This window comes from Lepeophtheirus salmonis, chromosome 8, assembly GCF_016086655.4.
Source record: "Lepeophtheirus salmonis chromosome 8, UVic_Lsal_1.4, whole genome shotgun sequence".
NCBI lineage: Eukaryota > Metazoa > Arthropoda > Copepoda > Siphonostomatoida > Caligidae > Lepeophtheirus > Lepeophtheirus salmonis.
Genome location: NC_052138.2, coordinates 6,845,329 through 6,866,024, shown reverse-complemented (window position 1 = coordinate 6,866,024; position 20,696 = coordinate 6,845,329). Strand labels below are relative to the sequence as shown.

The following is a 20,696-nucleotide window of genomic DNA, read 5'->3' as shown; positions in this document are numbered from 1 at the left end:
GCTTCAATAGAATGATCATAAGTGTTCATTTGAATTGCGGCAATAAGTGTTTATTTGAATCACAGCAAACCAAGACAAATTAACTGGTTAATGCAGTCTCCCCCTTCATGTTACTATCTGAAAAATATTGACCAGATTGAATTATCATAAGTGTTCATCCAAGACAAAGTAACTGGTTAATGGGATCTCCCCTTCCTTTCTAATTTTTAATAGTAGAATGAAGAATAAAAACTGTTACTAGGCAGACAAAAACGGGGAGGAGGAGGAAGATTTGCAAGTTTTTTTTTTTGTACATATAAGATTGGCCATTTTGTTATTTCTATGAATAAATTTTGGCTATCACATATAAATAAAAATGTATAGCTACACTTTTAATTAAAATATTACGAAGCAATATTATATACAGTATCGAATAAAATACTTTGTAGGATTTTAATATTAATAGGGCTAATGATAGTCTGGGAGGACTTAATATATATATAGCAGTTGGCGTGATTTCGGGCATTTTTTCTGTTTCTTTTTAGATGAAAGGTGGCATGATATATAAAGGTAACAACGTGTGGACTGTTGATCATTGGGAGCGGTCCTTAACTACCTGTCCTCTGAATTTTCCCTACAAATGTATATGGTTTATTGAGCCAAATAAGATATATCAAATATGTATTAAGATTATTGGACATATCTTGCAAAAAAATATTGTTTTATTATTATTATAATACAATACTAGAGTGGGTTTGCCCAGGACATTAAGAAATTAAAATAAATCAAGAACTATTCTGCTTAATAAATAAAAACATAAAGACCGTAAATTTTGTAAGAATTATTATCGCTGCATGTTGGTGTTAGTATGTATCCTTGCACCTTTTTTTTTATAAGGAAGTAGAGTAGGTTTGCCCGGCATTGCCCAGGACATTAAGAAATTAAAATTAATCCTGAACTCTTCTACTTTTTTAAAAGGAGATGATAAGAGAAAATATTCCAGTTGAACTATCGTTTCCTCATCTTTGATATTGTTGTCCAAAATCATTTGTCTTATTCCTTCTTCTTCTCTAAACCTTATCATCTCCTTAAGAAAAAAAGTGCAAAGATACATACCAACATGCAGCGAGAATCATTCTTAAATTTTTACTGTATCGGACTGAGACTGAACTGGAAGGGAGTACAGTCTTCAATCCTATATAAAGATGGTCACAACACTAGCTAATGCATGTATCAATATGTTAAGTTTACTTTTTCTATCAAATGTCTCAAATGATCCAGCTTTGGATTTTTTTTGTTCAATAGTCCAAGCTAGAACTCTCTGCCGATCAAGGTTAATAGAAATTTATGTATTTCTATTAATCTTGTCTGCCAATGAGTTCTACAAATATCGAATTCATTGCCTATGCTAGACCAATTACTACTATATACATGGACTTAAATTAGTTTTTACAGAGAAGGAAAGTGTACATAGGTAGGGATGATGGAGAGAAGAAACTACTTTCTCAGTAGTATTTTGAATTCCCTTCTTTTTAATAGTTATTTCGAGGAAATAAAATAAGTCTCGTGTCCTCTTGAGTTCCGCTCGTGTAATTCAACCCCGAAAATATGTTGTGTCCCTGGATGTAAAACAGGATATAAGAATGAAGGGAAGGATCCAGGGATTATTCAACCAATTATTCAACCAATTCTACGATCTAATTGAAAGCCAAGTTGATAGAGTTTGCAATATTCATTTAAATCCCTCCAAATAAGGAGTTACTTCTCAGGACTCCAATACAAGTAGTAAAAAAATATATGGGCTCATGGGCTAGAAAATCTGATTTTTTTTAAAGCAGAGCGAATCCAATCCATTTCAAAGCTAAAAAGTCATATCGATGGAATGTCTTTACCTTTTGATATAAATTCAATGGAAAGAAGAATCATTCACATTGGCTCAATTTTGTAAATCTTGCAATATGATATCTATATGACATATTGAAGTTCCACTAACAATATGGCTAAGAATCTGAGCTTTTGTTGCAAGTACAAAATTGATGAATTAGAGAGACACGGACTCAGAGACACTCCATGAGATCATCTGCTGGTGTTATAATATAGGAAAGAGGAAATAATCGTTAATCAGAGGAGTTCATGGAATTGACAGTATCTCACTATGCCGGTTAGATACTGTTCCTATAGTCCATTTTGACAAAAACATGATTGATAATTCGTTTGCTCGACGTGGAATATCAAGCTATGGAGTTTGCGAATTTTCATTATTGTCAATCTCTGGAATTTATAGAATATCACTGAATAAGACATTTGTAGGTAGTAGATGACTTCTGCATCTTTCATACTATGAATTCATCTTGACTCGAGTTCCAAACTTTGAGCTGAACAGATAATTCAATCCGGGCGATAACTTGGAGTAAAACCCTCGCAAACATAATGTTCATCCAAGTTTCCAAGGAACAATTCCATTGTCAAGTCAATTTTACTCCAGGTATTTGAGAATGAGATGAAATTAATATTCAATTTAGTTATTGATTAAAGTAAAGTCTCAAATGCAGGTAACATAATAAGCCAACGAGGATTCCTCCATAACCACGAAACCCAAGAGATTATTTTCTCCAATGCCGTAGTTGAACCCTAACGCTTATCACCACAGATTGTTATTTATCAGATCCCTCTCTCCAATTTAATGAACATGAGACGAACTTTTTGAAATCAGGTTGAACTTGAAAGTCGTATATTATGACCAACAACGTGTTTCCCGTAGGCCTTTTTGGTATGTGACCAAAAAATCCTCTTTAAAATGAAATTGTGAGTGACGGGGCTTTCCATCCACAAGTTTGCAGTCTGGCTACATCGTAACCAGTTCTATGATTATTCAATTGGCAAACTCCCTGCCATTGTCACTTTGTAATATCTGTGGTGCTCCCTTGTCACTAAAGATGTGAAGTAAATGATGAGCAACCTACTCAGCGATTTTTGTCTTCAAGGGACACAGGCAGACAAATTTAGTGAGGTGAATTGATTAAAAATCCAATTTTCAAAAATTATTTTACCTGACAATGTAAATAAAAGTAAATTGACCAGTCTATTGGAAATTTTATAGACTGCCCGGGCAATGTGAAAAATGGCAGTTTCCTACATTGCCTGTAACATATATAAATATATGGTGGTAATTGACTAGAAATCTAAAAATTTTGTTTAATGAATTTTACGCAATATTCAAATATGGGAATACACGCAACCTATATTGATCTATCTATCTATCTTTTACTGTACCGGACCGAGACTGACCTGGAAGAGAGTACAGTTTTCAATCCTACATAAAGATGGCCACAACACTAGCTAATGCATATTAAGTATACTTTTTCTACCAAATGTCCAAAATTATCCAGCTTCGGAAAATGTTTTGTCCAATAGCCCCAGATAGAACTCTCTGCAAATATCGAACTCATTGCCTATATTTGTATTCTGCATTATTTTCAGTCGCTATCTCTATTTTTCAAAAATAGAAGAAATTTTTCTCAAAAACTTAAAAAGTATTTTCCCTGACATCGGAAATTGCAGCATAAATGAAAGAAACGCCATCTCGGAGGCTGAAAGTTGATATTTTTTCTACATACGTTCGACAATTCTTCAATAAAACTTGATAATCAAATAGCTTTAAGAATGAAATAAAACACTTAACATTTGTATTAAATACTACGTGATGCAAATAATAATCACTGATATTTGAATATAATTAAAGTAATGTATACTGAAAATCATTATGAAATGTCTAACTTTGTATAATTTTTTTCGAGTTAGGGACAAGAAAAGAGGGATAATTAATTATCATTTCCAAGCGCATTCCCTCGTCAAGAAATGAAAGAAATTCGATATTTTGAAATTAAGGATATGTAATATCGACAAAATCATACTTTTTTTATCAACATCATTAGAAGCAGTCAGTAATTAAATGAATAAAATATAGATTTTAAAAAAATGGGGAAAAACCTCAATTTTGTTCTTAGGAACAAGGAGTGTCCGCAGGATTATATATTTTTTTTTTTTTTTGGGGTGGAGCGGCTCAGTTTTTGGATCTTTTTTGGAAAAAAAGATCCAAAATTTCAAAAATCCATAACTATTCGTATAAAGTGAATTTTTTTAAATCAAACTTCAAAAATGCACAGATGTTCACACAAAATTTAACTTTTTGGAAAAAAGGAATTAAAAAAATCCAAATTTATTCACAGAAAATAATTTTTTTTTGGAAAAAAAAATGAAAAATTAAATTTTTTGGGAAAAAAAATTCCAAAAATGGAATGTCAATGACTACATTGTTTTAGAAAAAAATTTCAAAAAGCCATAGCCATTCAGAAAAAATTGAATAAAGAAAAAATTTCTTACAACTACCAACTGTTTTGAGCTTCTTTTTTCAATATTTTTGCTTTTTAAAAGAAAGGTTGCGAGATACAGTTAAAGTCACTACGTGAGCAGAATAAAGTGTTTTCATATGACGTCAGCATTGTTGATGTGAGCCATTTTGGGGCCTAAACATCCTGGTTTGGTTTCAATGAACACCTTTTTTCATAATATTCAGGAAAATAGTGAACTATTGGTTGTCAAAAATGGGACCAACAAATATAATGACATAAACCTTACTCTCTATAGAAATTATATTTATTTAATTTTTCCCCTGTTTAATGATCTGTTGATTATAATATATATTACCAATTTCATCTAATAACTTTTCGAGTCAAACAACTCAAATGGAGGATTTGAAAACTTATGCATTTAATATTATGTGTATGGTGTTATAGGTTTATGTTCTTGCTTTTATTGAGCATTTCCAATGACGTCATAAATTACATCATTAAAGCTCCAAGTTGATATTTTAACTCCATAAGTTGAACAAATTTCCCCCAATTATCGATGAATCTTCATTAAATGGCTTTAATGATACAAAATAACAACAACTTAATATCTGCATTAAATACTACTTGATGCAAATTTAAATCCCTGATAATTAAATATAATCAAAGTAGTATGTGCTAAAATCCCTAAGAATGATTATATCAGAACAATTATTATTATTATTTGTTGATGGATTAGGAACGAAAAAAGAAGGATAGTTTGAGAAAAAAATCTTATTCTTTCCATTGTAATGGTTAATTTCTATCTTAGCAAGGAAAAAAGATTGTATAACGATGTAATAACATATTTTTAATATATTTTTGGGTCAAGTGTAAAATAAAACTCGGCATTATAGGGGTAAAACTTTTAAAGAGTGTAAGGTTAAAGTCCTTCTATTTGTTGGTCTCTTTTTGAGATCAAATAGTTCTCTATTTTCCTTGATATCAATGCCATTATTTTAAAAATGGCTTGATTAGCCCCCAAAATGTCTCATATCAACAATGCTGAGGTCGCGTCAAAATGATCTATAAGGAATATTAATTATAGTTATAAAATATTACACATATTCATTGTTGCAGATCCTTTTTTCCCCTTCTTCATTAATGATCTATTAATTAATTATTACACACATATCAGGAGATTATATATGTTGTTACACCAGTAATGTTGAGTCAGTACTCCTTTATTCGGTCCGGTCCAGTTTTAAGACTGGTCCTTCGGAATATAGATACTAGAGTTGATTAAAAAAAGAAAATAAATGTAGTTGAGGGGCGTCATCAAGGACTCAAATATATAATTATCAGGACTATTGTCGTAACGGTTCTTATTTATTCGGTCCAGTCTAGTCTTAGGGCCGGTCCTTTGGACCGTCAGTATTAGAAAGAATAAAAAAACGAAGAAATAAAGTTGAGTGACGTCATCAAGGATCGAATTTACAAGTTTTGCGAGTGATATGAGGACTGAACTGGACGGGATTCAGTCACTAATTATAAATGCTTTTACGTCATCCTAAATGATTCTTGTTATGAATTGCAGTGATACCAGGTGTACAAATGATTATTATTATTTTTGTTGTTGTTGTTGTTTACTCCATCTTTCTAAACAATGGAACGTTCCCCTAACCTCTTTCAACCCCTTTCATCCTGTTTGCCACTCGTCACTCTCTCATAAGGGGGGAGGGGGGGGGGAGTTTATCAATATCCCAAGAAATACATGTTAAACGGCAACTTTTTGTGTCCACCTCCCTGACGAACATAACACAATACGAGTAAAAGAGTAAAAAATCCCAATTTGTTATTCCTTGATGAACGACTTCAAACACTTACAAAGTTTATGTGAGTTCCTTAGTCGTCGTTTGCTTCATTGTCTCCGTAGAAAAGAAAGGACGAAAGAAATAAAGAAAAAATGTTTTCTTTTTAATTGACTTATTGAAGACGAAGCAGAAGAAGAAGGCCACACCACATCATGCAACAGAAAGGAGATCCACCCTTGAACTGGCTCAGAACAATGTCCACACCCTATCAATTCTCTCTCTTTAAATAGACTACCTCTTCTCTATGGAATTGTATGTGTGTTTCGAAGGTGAACAAAAAACAAAATAATAAAACGTTTTGGTTCCTTGTACAAGTAAGTGACCCATTATGCATAAAATTTTGAATAGAATGAAGGGTGGATCCGCCCACAACTGATGAGGGTCCTTCGAAACAATAATAAGCACTCTCTATTATATGTTCTAACAACAGAAGAATGTTCGTCATCAATTTATGTATGTATGTAAAGCAATGGGCTTGAACATTCCTAGACTTCATTATAATTAATTATAATTGGAGAACTACTAAAATATTATTCAGTCAATCAGTTATTTGACGAACTTCCAAATTTTTCCATGTTGTTACATACTACCACGAACCTTTTTTTAAGAATCCCAGTAATACATCTAGTACACCTTCAAATCAAACATCTTTGGGACTAATTTTACTTGAATAACTTGAACAAACATATCTTGTATATAGCCAAGGAGGTGTGACCGGTAAAAACATTCCTAGTACGTTCACTCTTTGCAAGATGTATCCCCGGATATTTCATTCCCATTTGAAAGAAGGAAGATGGGATTTACTCCTAGATCCCCAAAGTACCAGTGAATAATGATATCCAGGGATTCAATTCCTACACACTATTAAAGACTTATGATGACGTCATTTCTAATCTGTAAACACTATCAGACTGGTTCGCCAATAAATTATGTCCGTCCCCCTTCCATCCATCCCTAGACATCTACAGCGCAGTCTGTCCAGACCTCCCTGTACAGTGTTACACAAAAACTATTAACTAGTTTAAAAACATAAACCGTATGACGTCACTAAATATCCCTCTTCTTAGAGGGAGTTAAATCTATGTTGATTAATTTTACAGGGAATGAATGTACTGCGAATAAAATGACAGTCATTGACTAGGATTGTATTTGCCTAGCACACCAATTAGTATGGGTGTGTGTGGGTTTTTTTTAAAGCTAGATTTATAAATCTTCCTAGAACTCGGAAGTCTCTGTCAATAAGGTCAGTATAGGGCTTGTGAGTATAGGGGTTTCTCGTTATTCATACTATTGAAAAAGCTGCAAGTCAAAGTTTACTTATATCCTTCATAAGTTATAAGGGGCAGTGCCGTGACTAGGATTTTTCGGGGGTTGAGATGAAATTTTTATTTATTTATTCTTGAAATTTAAAAAAAAAAGCACTCAAAATTTGAAGTTAATTTATTTTTATGACTTTTTTAAATAAAAAAGATAATTTATTGAATACGTATTTATTACTACACCTCTCTGATATGTCAAGTCTGGGTGAACATTTAAAAATACAGAATTCTTGGTCACAATTCTTCAGCTTTAGTGGACAGGGATCGTTTTTTTAGGGAGGGGGAGGAGGGCACTAAGGGCCTGTGCCTTACATGACTAGCTACAACAATCAAAAATTTGAAAAAATACAAGCATACGGTAGCTAGTTGACATGTAGAAGTCACGTCCAGCTTTTTTAGCCCCTCTCAACCACGACAGTCAAAAATTTGAAAAAAAATACAAGCATACGGTAGCTACCTTTCTATTTATTTTTCTTGTTGACATGTACATTCAATTGATAATAATCTTATCAATGACTGAGTATGAAATGACACCATTTCTAAACGAAAGTCTTTGATTTATATAAATTAATATACAAATATCCTGACAATTTGAAGAATATTTCGGAGGAGAGCAGCTTAGCTGTCGTGAGGCTTTATTGGATTAGCTGGAAGCAGCTACGAGAAGTAGGAAATACGTCTCTGTATTTAGTCATGATATAGAAACAAATTACTCCGATGTGGATCCTTAGACTTATACTCCTAAATAATTCCTCAGTATTATTAATCGTCATTCATGCACAAGTGATTACTTTATTCTTATTTCTTCCCTCTTCATTAGTAAAATAACAGTGATAACAGCTTTGGAACTACAAAAAGTCGCTCCCCTCATAATCATATCTTTTATCCTTGACAGTTAGTCACCAGAAGTTGAGTGTTTATAATAATCCTATTTAAGGTGTGTTAAGAGGGGGCCAATTTTAGAGTTATTCATTTGAGAGATTGTATTGAAAGGAAGAATTATTCGGATGTATCTGTTTTGCAGAACTAGTCCTGAGACGATTAATCGGAATCGGAGAATCGGCTGCGTTTTTGAATTGGAATCGGGATCACATCGGGAAAATAATACTTAATTTGTAATTTCAATTCTATTTATTACTTCTCTATGTTATGAATAAAAAAATAGACCCTCACAAAATTGTAGAATTTCTTTTTTTTACAAGAAAATTTAATATTTGAAATTTTTTACAAAAAAATTAATATTTATAAATGTTTTCAAGTTTTCAAATTTTTTCTAAAAATTAATTTTTCTGTGAATAACTAAATATTTCTTAAATTTTTGACCGAAAAATTTATTATTAAATTTTTTTTTTCAAAAATTTTATATTAGAAATTTAATTTTTAAAATATTTTTCCAAAATTTTTTTTTTTTTGAGAAGACCTGGGGATATTAGAATATTTTTTCCAAAAAATTTAATTTTAGAATTTTTTCCCAAAATTTTTATTTTTAGTGAACAGTTGTGGATTTTTGAAATTTTTCTGAAAATTTTAATTTTTTGGGAATATCTAAGAGTTTTTGATTTTTTTTTCCCAAAAAATCTAACTTTTTGTGAACAGTTGTAGATTTTTGAAAAAAAATTGAATATCAAGTTGTATATATTAAATTTATTTTCAAAAAATTTAATATTTGAAATTTATTTTTTCAAATTTTTTCCACGAAAATTTCAATTTTTGGATTTTTTTGCAAAAAAATTCAAAAAACCAAGCCTCCCCCCTCTAAAATATAATCTATGGACGCCCCTGATAGAATTTTTTTTTTTTACATATCATTTAAAATATTTAATAATTGAAATCGGCCTGGGTAATTTTTACTAGAATTGCATTGGAATCGGCTTTCCGAATTTTTTTTTTTTGAATCGTCCCATCACTACAAAGAATCCTTTCCTCGCTTGTTTGATTTTATCTCTTAAATACATAACAAAGTACGTAGATTCATATAATTATATATTCAAAAGGGTGATTAAAATATAATTTTGATACATTTTGTTGGATGATGGTAGGTAATTACATACCCACTATTTTATTTTTATCTTCTATCGTAAAAATGTACTCCAAGGGGGGATGTAATCAAGATTAGATCTACACCTTTTTGTGTACAATGCATCATAAATGTACATAAATAAAATACAAACTCGCAAAAATGTCAAAATCAACCTTGAATCACGGAACCTTTCCTTTCTTTTCTTCTCCCCTTTCTTTGATTGGGTCTAGTATAGTGTACCGTAGGTATTAAAAAAGGAGAAATGATATTTAAAATAAAAAAAACTACAGTCAGAATTCAAATCCATTCTTCTTTTTTCTTATACACATAATATGTATCAAGGAATTTGACTCTATTTTTCTTAGAAAGAAGGAGATCTCCATAAAAATCTTTTAAGGGACAACACTTCTTAATAAAGTATGTTTCAACTCTATTGTGTCCACCATTTTTTATTCTTTCTTTTGACACAATGATTTTTTATTTCTTCTTTTTGGTTGTTGTTATTGTTGTTTTCTTTTCCCTTCTTTTTTCTCCTTTAACACTACATAACTGCAAAAGAATGTTGTTCGCTCGCTCTGAGAGAGAGAGAGATCGAGGGATCGACCGACAAAGACACAAAACCATTTAGGAAATTATTGATAACATCTTTTGATGATTATGTATTTAAATTTTTCTTTTTAGTAGAAGCGGAGATTTGGTGTGGTGTGACTTGTTGTTTAGTAAAAAGGCCAACACATCCATAAATTAACTTCTTTTTTTGGCTGCCGTTTTGAATGCCTGGATGCTGCTCCCTCAGTCTCTTATCCTTCTCCTCATCTCCTTGTTGTACTTATTATTATGTATATCCATTGTTGTTTGTACACAAGATCTCGGATGTGAAAACAAATAATAGCTACATTGTGATTGTAGGGAAGACCGGGGATAGTTGAAACATGTTGTTTTTGGATGAATCCCTTGGAGTTTGACTTTAGGGGCATCCGAAGGGGGAGTAGTAGCTCCCCCAAAAAAAAAAAAAAAAAAAAAAAATTTAAGGATTTTTTGCTTTTACTAGAAAATTCAATATTTAAACTCTATTTTAATTTGTCAGTTTTTTTACGAAAAAATTAATTTTTGAGTTTTGAAATTTGTCTTCAAAAAATTTTAAATTTGATTTTTTTTGTGTAAACAGCTGTTGATTTATGAAATGTTTTGAGAATAGCTATTGGTTTTGTAAATATTTATGGGTTATATATTAGAAATATTTATATCTGTTGATTTTTGATTTTTTTTCGCAAAAATTTGAAATTTTTTTCCAAAACAATTATTTTTTTTGTGAACAGCTGTTGAGTTTTGATTTTTTTTAAAAACAGCTAGGGATTTTTTGAAATGTTTGAAGAATGGCTATGGATTTTCCAAAAAAATTAGTTTTTTGTGAATAGATGTTAATTTTTGAATGGATTTTTTTGGAAAAAAATTAACTTTTTGAGAGAAGCTATGGATTAATATTTGAAATTAATTTCCAACAAATTTAACTTTTCAATTTTTTTTCAAAAATTCCAAAAAACAAGGCCCCCCCCCCAAAAAAAAAAATATATATATATTTATATTTATATGTAATCCTGCGGGCGCCGCCTGGACTTAGACTTGCCAAATTTTAACACAATCTACCTACATGTTTCTCATATTGTTTGAATTTATAGATAATTATAACCAATCTATAGTTTTCACAAAATACATTTGAATGCGGTTCTTCGAATGATGCAACCTTTCCCGTAGTCGTAGCAGTTAAAAATTATATATTTTTTTATGAATAAATAACTATACTTTTTATTATGTTGAATCAGTAACTTTCAACGTATTATAATACATTGTGCAAAGTATAATTGTGCACTTTTTGATAAGGAACAAACAGGGTCAACTCTTGCAAGAATGAAAAGGATATCAACTTCTTTATTGATATATCTTTCTATTTTCAAAATGATTTACTTTGGAGGCTACCAGGGTCTCTAACCTATGTCGCACTGCAGCACTTATTGATGAAGGCATCTGACATGGCTGTACGATGATGCTGGACGGAGGATTTGGTATCATCCAAATTTCGGTGAGGGTTGGTAAAGGCTCTTTTCTCTACTAGCCCCATAATGACATAAACGACGGAGGAACATTGCCAATAGATGCGAACTGTTGGGCCATCATGTTTTAATCATGTGGACAATTTTTGGCCTCTCGTGACCCAGTTGGCATTGCTTGCTGTTAAAAAGCAGTTGCCGATGTCGTCGTAAATCAAATGCCTTCCCAAATCCTTCACATACCTCCTCATAGTTCAATCAATGATATCGAGAACCTTTGCATGCCGCCTCATCGACTTTCTTGGATTTGGTGATCGTAGTCTCCACCTCTTCCATAATTCTGATCTTCCGGGTTTACCACTGCCAGGGGACTTCTCAAGCCTCTGACCTTAAGCCAATATGCTTTTAATTCTGTAAATTAGACTCCATGTGTACCTTCTCTGCTCAAATCCCCTCAAAACTCACTTGGAGGTTGAGCAAATCAGAAATCCTATACATTTTTGCCCCCACACTAAAAATTGTTGATTTTGAAAGTTTTTATAATATATTTTTTATGGACCGGAATTGGCCTTACATTAAGAAAGGCAACCTCGCAATTAAAGATATTCATCCTAAAGTAATCCCGATTGAATTAAAGTCAAGTCTTCGATTTTACCTTTCACACTATAAATTAAGCTATAATAGGGTTTAGATTATGGATCAGTCATGATCAAAAGTGTTGGATTCATCTAAAAAACTTAAAAAGACAGCAGCCGTATCACTCCAATCCTGATAAAATTTGTCAGTCCTAGAGGCGGTCTTTTATGGCAAATACAATAGCTGAAATAACTTCATTAATAACTATGTCATTTCGTTTGCTTAACTTTCATCATAACTTCTTCTCAAGAGACAAGATCTAAGCTGAAGTTTAAAATGGGATGTGTATGGCTAAAACATATTATTATACGTTCTAGCTATAATTCATTATTTCTTCGTTTTTAGTTTCTTTAATACTAGTTGAGAGGGAAGAAAATTAGAATACAACTAGGACTTAAGGACCGATTAATCAGTCATAGGACGAATCCATCACTACCGGTTATGAAAAAGGTCCATTTTAAAAACCTTTTCAGGACAAATACTCTGGCTAAAAAAACATGCTGGACGCCCAAGTGTAATTATTTAAAATAATACAGAAGAATTAGCAATGCGAAGAAAATGGCTGCACCTGTTGCAACTCTCCCCTTTGTACTGAGCTTTACAATATCTTAAATTTCTCCTCCATCTATGACTTTTGATAAAGTTACATCAACTTAAATCAAAACAATCAATAATTCAACTGATGTAGCAGGGGTGTCCAATTTCCTTTTTTTTTGGGGGGGAGGCTATAGCCCCTCTAGGTCACCTACTGCAGATGCTTCTCTATAGTTACTAAGGAAACCTATGAAAAACTGACTGCAAAATTATTAAAATAATGAATGAAAAAAAAAGAAAACTACTTTTAGCCCTAAAAAAACAGTTTTTATACAAAAAGGAAACGAAAAGGCGACTGTTGCAACTGGCTTATGGTCTCCCCTACATAATATACTCAAAGATGGATTGAAGAAGCTCTACCAACCTCTATATAAGATCGAAAGGAATTTAATTCCTTCTACATCAATCACTTTTTTCACCGACTGGTCCATTAAGATGTGAACACTTCGAAATTTCAACTTTAAAAAACAAAAACAATAGAATTACAACAGAATTCATACTATAAATAGATGTGTGCCTGAGCTTTCTTAATAATTAATGTAGCTGCCCTTAGCGGCAATAATGACTTCTAGGCGGAGGCAGAAGGCCTGACATTTTGATTTTCATCAACAAAATTTATTTATATTAGTTGTATTGGACTCGAGTTCGTTTTTTGTGTGTTCTGGTTCGAGTACAATTCGTATTAAGTCAATATATCAATATTCGACTTTTGTCGAATTCGAGGTTTTGAGAATTTTAACATATTTTGCAATCTGGATCCTCCTTTTTTAATATGATTTATGAATTTTTTTTTAGAAATAAAAGAAATTTGTCTGATTAGAGCTCCAATGTCTCGGATTTTGATTATTGGAGTTCCAGTAAAGTCGAGTTTTTTCCAACCGAGTTGGAGTAATACTCGAATCCAATATTATAAATAAATCAAAACTCAAATTTATGATCGACCCGGTTCAAAACTATGAAACATTTTCATACTTTAATTACCAGACTTTTGTATATTTCCAATAAATACAAAAAAAAAAAAAAATACTCAACCAGAATCACCAAACCTTTCATGGTCTTACTCAAGCTAATTCATATTAACTAATAAATACCTTTGTGTCAATCACTAAATTTCATTTCTCATTTATAAAAAAGAAAGATTCTTGGGATTGCAAATTTGTTTCAGTTTGCATATATAGGCATACAATCACTCCTTTCCCATATAATTGAAGTTTTAATAATAATATATTAAACACTTGGTAATCTAAACAAGATTTAAGTAGTTAAAATGAGGAAACAAATCAAAACATATGTGTGTAATATACAGTACCAAAGAAGTATATTTATTTCCTTCCAACATCTTCAAGACTAAAGTAAAGAATCATAACGTGAGACAAATTAAAGGAATTTTGTTTGAGGATAGTTGAAAGATAAACTTATAATCTACATACAATATTTAATTTGATAAAAATCCTGTATTTTTGTTTAACTCCAAAAGTTTGAGAGGAAGAAGATGAAAAAACGTCGCTGATTACATATATGTCATTCATATTAAAAATTGTGGATTGATACCATGACAATGATATTCTTTTGAAGGACTAAGGATGAAAATGGTATTTGGTATGATTGACTTATTTGTCTAACTACCAGATTATTTCAGGCCTTTTCTCAGCTTCTTTTGCTATGAAAGGTGACATGCATCCTTTATGATGTTATACAGCCTCTCTGACACTTTCCAAGAAGTAGATTGAGTGAGTGCTTTGTGAGTGCGTGGGGGGTTAAATGAGGATATTCATTATTATTATTCGGAATGTCTAACTGGATTCCTTCCATTCAAGCCACAATCACCTTCCCTCCTTTTAGTTTGAGGTGGGAAATAGAAGAACTAGAAGTTCATAATAATAATAATAATTTAAATAATAAAAACTACTAAATATTTGTACCGTGAATGTAACAATAAAGTGAAGTACCTCATAAAAGAGAAAGAAAAAGAAAAATGGCTTCTCTCTCTCTCTTCTCTAATTTATCCATTCAAGTCTCTTTCATTGATGTGCGGTTGTTGTAGGAGTCAATGAAGGAAGAAGAGAGAGAGAGAGAGAGAGAAATACCTTCCCTCTCTGCATGAAGTGTCGCAGATTTTGTTTCAATCTTGATAAATAAAAAAGAAATTTGTTACGGTTGATTCTTCTATATTATGTATGTACATATGTAAATTCCAGAATTTCTTTTTACCTATTTCTCTTTTTTCCCCCACTTTAAATGTCATCATTTATTATTCACTTTTAATTGGCATTCGATGAATAGCTGGCTAGGATTTCTATAAAGAACCTACGACTATAAAAAGTGTGGTGAATAAGAAAACAAAACCCCCTGGATTCAAAAAGGACTCAATTCAAATCACATATTTAAGTACATACTTGAGTAAGAATGTCTATTGTACCATGAAATATCTTATATATACATATGTAAGATGGGACCTATGAATAAACGTAGAATAAAATAGCCACGCTAATTTAAAATAAATATTGGGAAAGACATTGGTGAGGATTAATAACAAGGGAAGTTGAGCAAAACATTCAAGTTGTAGTAGTAATAAATTGGTGTATGTTAAAAACATATAGCAGGGGCGTCTGTAGGGGTGGGCTGGAGGGGCTGTAGCCCCTCCAGCCAAATAGAAATAGTCATTCAACAATTTTGTACTAATTATAAATGACAAATTCTGGGTTACTTTACTTTTAAGTTGGAGTGAGCATTGAGTATTTTCACAAATAATGTTATAGATATAGAGACGTAGATAAAATCTTCTGTTTGGAGCGTGTACATTGTACAATTGTAGTAAAAATTTAGTTGGCAATCGACATCACTCCCTCCTAAAGAGGTTAAAATGTTAAGCACCGACTTGACGGTAGGTATGAAAATATAGAAGTTAAAAAACGTCATAACTATTTAGCATGACGTCATTTTAGCCTCCTTTTTGCCTTAACGCGCCTGGTCTACTGAATTCATATTTCCATATATCAAAGCATAAACAATTAGTTTCAAAACAAAAAAAACTTGAGCACTTTAGCTTACATACAAGTCGAGAAAAAGACACTTGAACATGATGGACAAATTTCCATTCGCCCACTCCACGCAGTTGGCTGTCTTCATGACACAGTCTACGACGACAGAAAGTCCAAAACGTTGAAGAGAAAGATGGGCTCTCTCTCAAGAAGGTCAAACTGGAACTGGAGGAGCCACAGAAAACAGCCCAGGCCAATCCCCTCAAGTCCATAAGGGCCATGAGGCCAGGCCAAACTGGGGGGGGGCATTCTGACCAAAAAAACAACAACAATATATTATTTGACATATGTAATTTCAGGGGGTCAAACCGTCTGTAGCCTATGGGGTAAAATCTTCCTTGACTGGCTACCAGATTATAACATAAAATTGTACATTGTATTTTCTCTGACGATTTTTCTAGTACATTTCATGGTCCTTTTTAGTGTTATGAATAACTCTCGTTCTGCTGTGAAAAATTATTACATGTACTATTATTATAGTTGTGAAAAATATGACTTTCCGGTATGCTAAAAAAACAGAAAATGAAAATGGTAATCCTGTGATTTTAAGGAATGGTTTGAAGGTGACAAGCCTAAGTGTTATGACGTTTCACTTGATTATCTATTAGATGACCGAAATTAAATACAAATCCCACACACTATCAAGTTTACTTCCTACTTATATGTTCTCTTCTCAATAATTAAAGGATAATGATAACCCCTTTTGACTATAAAAACACCTTCAAGTAGCAACTACAAAAAGTCTGGCACTCAGAATTATAAAATATTATTCTCAAATAAACGTACAGTTTGGAAGAATTGACTAATCAATACCTTCTAATTTTGAGGCTTGTATTATTTTTGCTTTTTGTAAGAATATACAATAAAGATTCCATCCTGATATTTTGTCGAATATATTTTTATTTGTGGTGTATCAGAACAAAAGTAAGGTAAAATAGTTTTTATCAAAATTTAGCCTGGTTTTTAGTTGTATTCTTTGACGAATAACAGAGGTGAATACTCAATTTGTACAAATGAATTTAAGCCAAAAAATGAATTTATTTTTCCGGGCAGAATCCAAAACTGATCTCAGTCAGTTTTTTGGGATTAGAGTATTTCCATTAGTCATCTGATTTTTATCCTCAGATCTCCAAATCAAAATTAGGATTGATAAAACTTATGCAAAGGTGTTTTTATGATTAAAAATGTCATTTTTGATTCTGTGTCTTGTTCTGAACTCAATATATTGCTATATTTAGGCTGAAAATGATGAAAAACGGCCCTCTTCTTTAGACCCTTATAACTTATTCGTAATACATAGTGAATAGGAATATCATACTTTATATTATAGTTTAATATTTAATGTACAATTTAAAAAAAGGTCTATTTAAAAAATAAAAAATCTCCAAGGTTTTTTATTCCATTTTGTATTTTTTAAGTGATCACATTTTGAAATATTTAAATTATCTTCTCATCGTGAATGGATTGTTTTATTGTTTCGATCAAGGTGTCTACTTCTCAAGAAAGGAGTCCACTCTCCTCCCTTATGAAGTCTGGCAGTGTTCCGGCAGATGAATTATCTTCCCGCCGTCTATCGTGGAATTCGGAATCCGAATTCGAACATCTCTTGAGATGGATGATCTTGTTAGAAGTATGTTCCTTCGATTGCCTCGATCTTCCTTTTACGAGGCATGACGTCATGAAAATGGCATTGAAATTGGGAAAAATATATGATTATGTTGACTATTTGCTAGTACACCCCCTCTAAAAAATGGCATCACTAGAAAATGGAACAAAATCCTTGGATTGAATATTTTCCTATAATAGTTTGGATGCTGCACTCATTGATAAATTTGATTATTGTCTTCAATTCATTTGTACAAAATCCCCCCCCCCCAAATAAGTATTATATATGAATGAAGTTTTAGTTATGGGACCTCTTAACTTATCCTTAAAGTTTGATACAAAGTATAAAATATACCCAAAATAAGTATACGAAATATTGGGTCGTATATATGATTCTAAGAAGATAAATGAAACATTTCCCAATTTTTTTGATTTTTGTTCAAGATTTTTTTGTTTTTTTCTTTTATCTCACCATATTTTTAAATGTTAATTAAAGTTTGTTAAAATACACTTTGATAATATGAAAAATAAAATAGAGAGGGGTCTGAAAAGCGTCCGACCTCAACGTAAATAAAAGCTCGTCACATCTATCTAACATCTGCTAACTGTTACTCACTAACGTTTCAGCCATTTTGTACTCACAGTTGGAGTATTGAGCATGTCATTAAATATTTATTTTTGAACGTGTAACCTTTAAATAGATTCAAAGAATAGCAGACATATAAAGGCTTGTTCTGCTAAAATTTGACGCGTCAAAGTAAATCCAGCTCGGAGTATAACTAACAAATACTTAAAGCTATAAATTAGATCTATATTTATAGTCTCTCTAGACTCAATAGTACTTATATAGGCTATAAAATATATTGTGTTGGAGTCGGAGACCTTCAAAAAATTGGTATTTTATATATCCAGCAAAAAATATCTTGTATCTTTGTTAGGTTGGAAACTTTTCTTACCACACTCGCATAATAATATTGGATATAATCGTTACCCAATCCTTAGAGTCGTTGCCCCCTGATTTAAAAAAATGTAGCGGATGAAGAACCAAGAAAGACCAGTAGTAGTTTTCTTTATTATTTAATTTACTTCAAATAGGGAGATCTTTGAGGAAAGTGGGTAACGAGTATGTAACGTCTAATTATAAATGCTACCTTTTCTTCAATTCTTCTCCGTTTTTCATAACAAGATAAAAATAAAAACGCCGACTCGAGGAGAATAGAAGAAGGAGAATGGATCGTGCCAAGTTCTTTCCATGCACTTACTTCTTTTCAAGTCCATGGTACTTATTATGAATGTACCCACTTCAAATTATTTGTATAATTCGTTTTGTAAGACATGACAGCTCAAAGTGATTACTTAATTCCGCTCTATGTACGTAGACGTTAATAAGTTAATTAAGGCAGAGTTATTTGGGCGGATGGACATCACATTCAGGAGTCGATTTATTCAGTTAATAATATTTTTGATAATACTTTAATAAATACGGATTTGAAGGACACACATAGATAGATATGTAGACAGATAGAGAGAGAGAAAGACAAGCATATAGAGCATAAAGTATAGTATGATATAACAAATGTTCTAATTAAAAGGTCTAATTAATTTACGTTATAAATCGTCGAAATTAATGTTGAATGATATCACAGAAGTAAGTGTAGAAGGGACTATTAATATTGTCCAAGGCTTGCTCAGACCTCTCCTCGCATGAGCCCCATGGAATCCTTTCCCATGGAGTCTGACTCTACAAAGAAAAGAAAAAAAAAGATACAACGTTAAAGTAAGATCCGTGATTGAAAGAGCATATATTTGCTTTACCTGAAGGAGATCGATATGAGGGATACATATTCACATGGATATCCAATTGCTGAGAGGAAGGACAGAGGGTTGATGACTCTTCTCCCATATGGGATGGACTACAATCTGATAGTGGAACGCTGAGAGAGCTGGAAGAAGACGATGAGGAGGACTTCCCGCGCTTTCCGTTCCCAGGTCCACTAAACTTCTTTTGTCGTGCACGACAGTTTTGAAACCAGACTTGTGTGACTCGTTTGCTCAGTCCCGTGATTTGTGCAATACGTTCCAAATCCTGGCCATCGGGATTGGAATCGATTTGAAAGTTGGCTTGGAGGATCTGGATCTGATCCTCTGTGAAAGTGGTTCGCATTCTCTTGGACTTTTTCTTTGAACTGTTTTCTGAGGACTCTCCACTCTCGTCCGAAGAGGAAGATATACCATCACGGAGTTCCAAAAAATGGGACTTGCAAAGAACACGGCCATCAAAGATGCCAAACTCTTCACCTGTGGAGAGTTGTCTCTTACAGCCATCACAGGAGAAGCAAGCAAGATGGTAGATTTGTTCTCGTGCCTTTCGGACCCAGTCCGAGGGACAAATGTTCCTTGAACATTTATAGCACTTGGATCCAAAGGTTCTGAAATGATTAAAAAAATAAATTGTAATATGAAAGAAAAAATCTGGAATTGAATCCCTCGTACGAACCTCGCATAGTCAAGCTTGCAAAAGAGTACATCATCCTTGATAAAACAGGAGGAATGAGAATCCAAGATTTCTTGACAAACAGAGCAGCGCAGACAAGTGGAGTGCCATGACTGGCCAGCCACTTGAAGTATGTATTGATCATTGATAATTACTCCACATCCAGAGCACAGTTCGGATGGGGCCTCATCTCCCTTTAAATCCCATGATGAGGGAGGGGAATCGGCCTCAGGGTGGGGATGATGAGGGATGGGAAGATAGTCCATCATTAGTAGGCTTCTTGACTCCTCTGCACACATCACTTCACTTTTGAGAACTGAACCCTTTGTGGACGGAATCAACATTTCCTCGTTTCTCTCTCTCTCTCTCTCTTTCCTCCTCCTCTTCCTCCACAGTGGGCAAGAAAAACAAAAACAAAAAGCACATACTACTGTATGGCTCCTGAGTTGTTCATACATCGTCGTCAGAAGCGTCGTCGTCGACGACGACGGCAAATGCAGCGGGGTGAAAAAAACAATGAACTGACTCTGATTCACCGCCGTTTTTTAAATTATTTATTTATTCATATACAATTCATCCAAAATAAAGTATTTCCGGTTCTCTTTAATAATTGTAATAACGAATAATAATTAATCAACAGTAGGAGAAAATACAATTCCCAAATTATTTTGTCAAATCTACATCATATATATTTTATTTATATATAAAAATCCTTTTCAATAATTCATTGCTACCTCCAAGTGCTAGTCCGTACTCTT

The 20,696-nt window shown here is 32.6% G+C and overlaps 1 protein-coding gene across 1 annotated transcript; it reads right to left on the bottom strand.

Annotated features, from left to right (window-relative positions):
- Positions 1–18,852: 18,852 nt before the first annotated feature.
- Positions 18,853–20,335, bottom strand: LOC121123466 (LIM/homeobox protein Awh). The gene is made up of 3 exons (XM_040718588.2): positions 19,942–20,335; positions 19,260–19,873; positions 18,853–19,185 (listed from the first exon to the last, which is right to left on the bottom strand). The coding sequence occupies exons 1-3, from the start codon at positions 20,280–20,282 to the stop codon at positions 19,133–19,135; spliced, it is 1,008 nt and encodes a 335-aa protein (XP_040574522.1). The 5' UTR covers positions 20,283–20,335; the 3' UTR covers positions 18,853–19,132.
- Between the last annotated feature and the right edge of the window lie 361 nt (positions 20,336–20,696).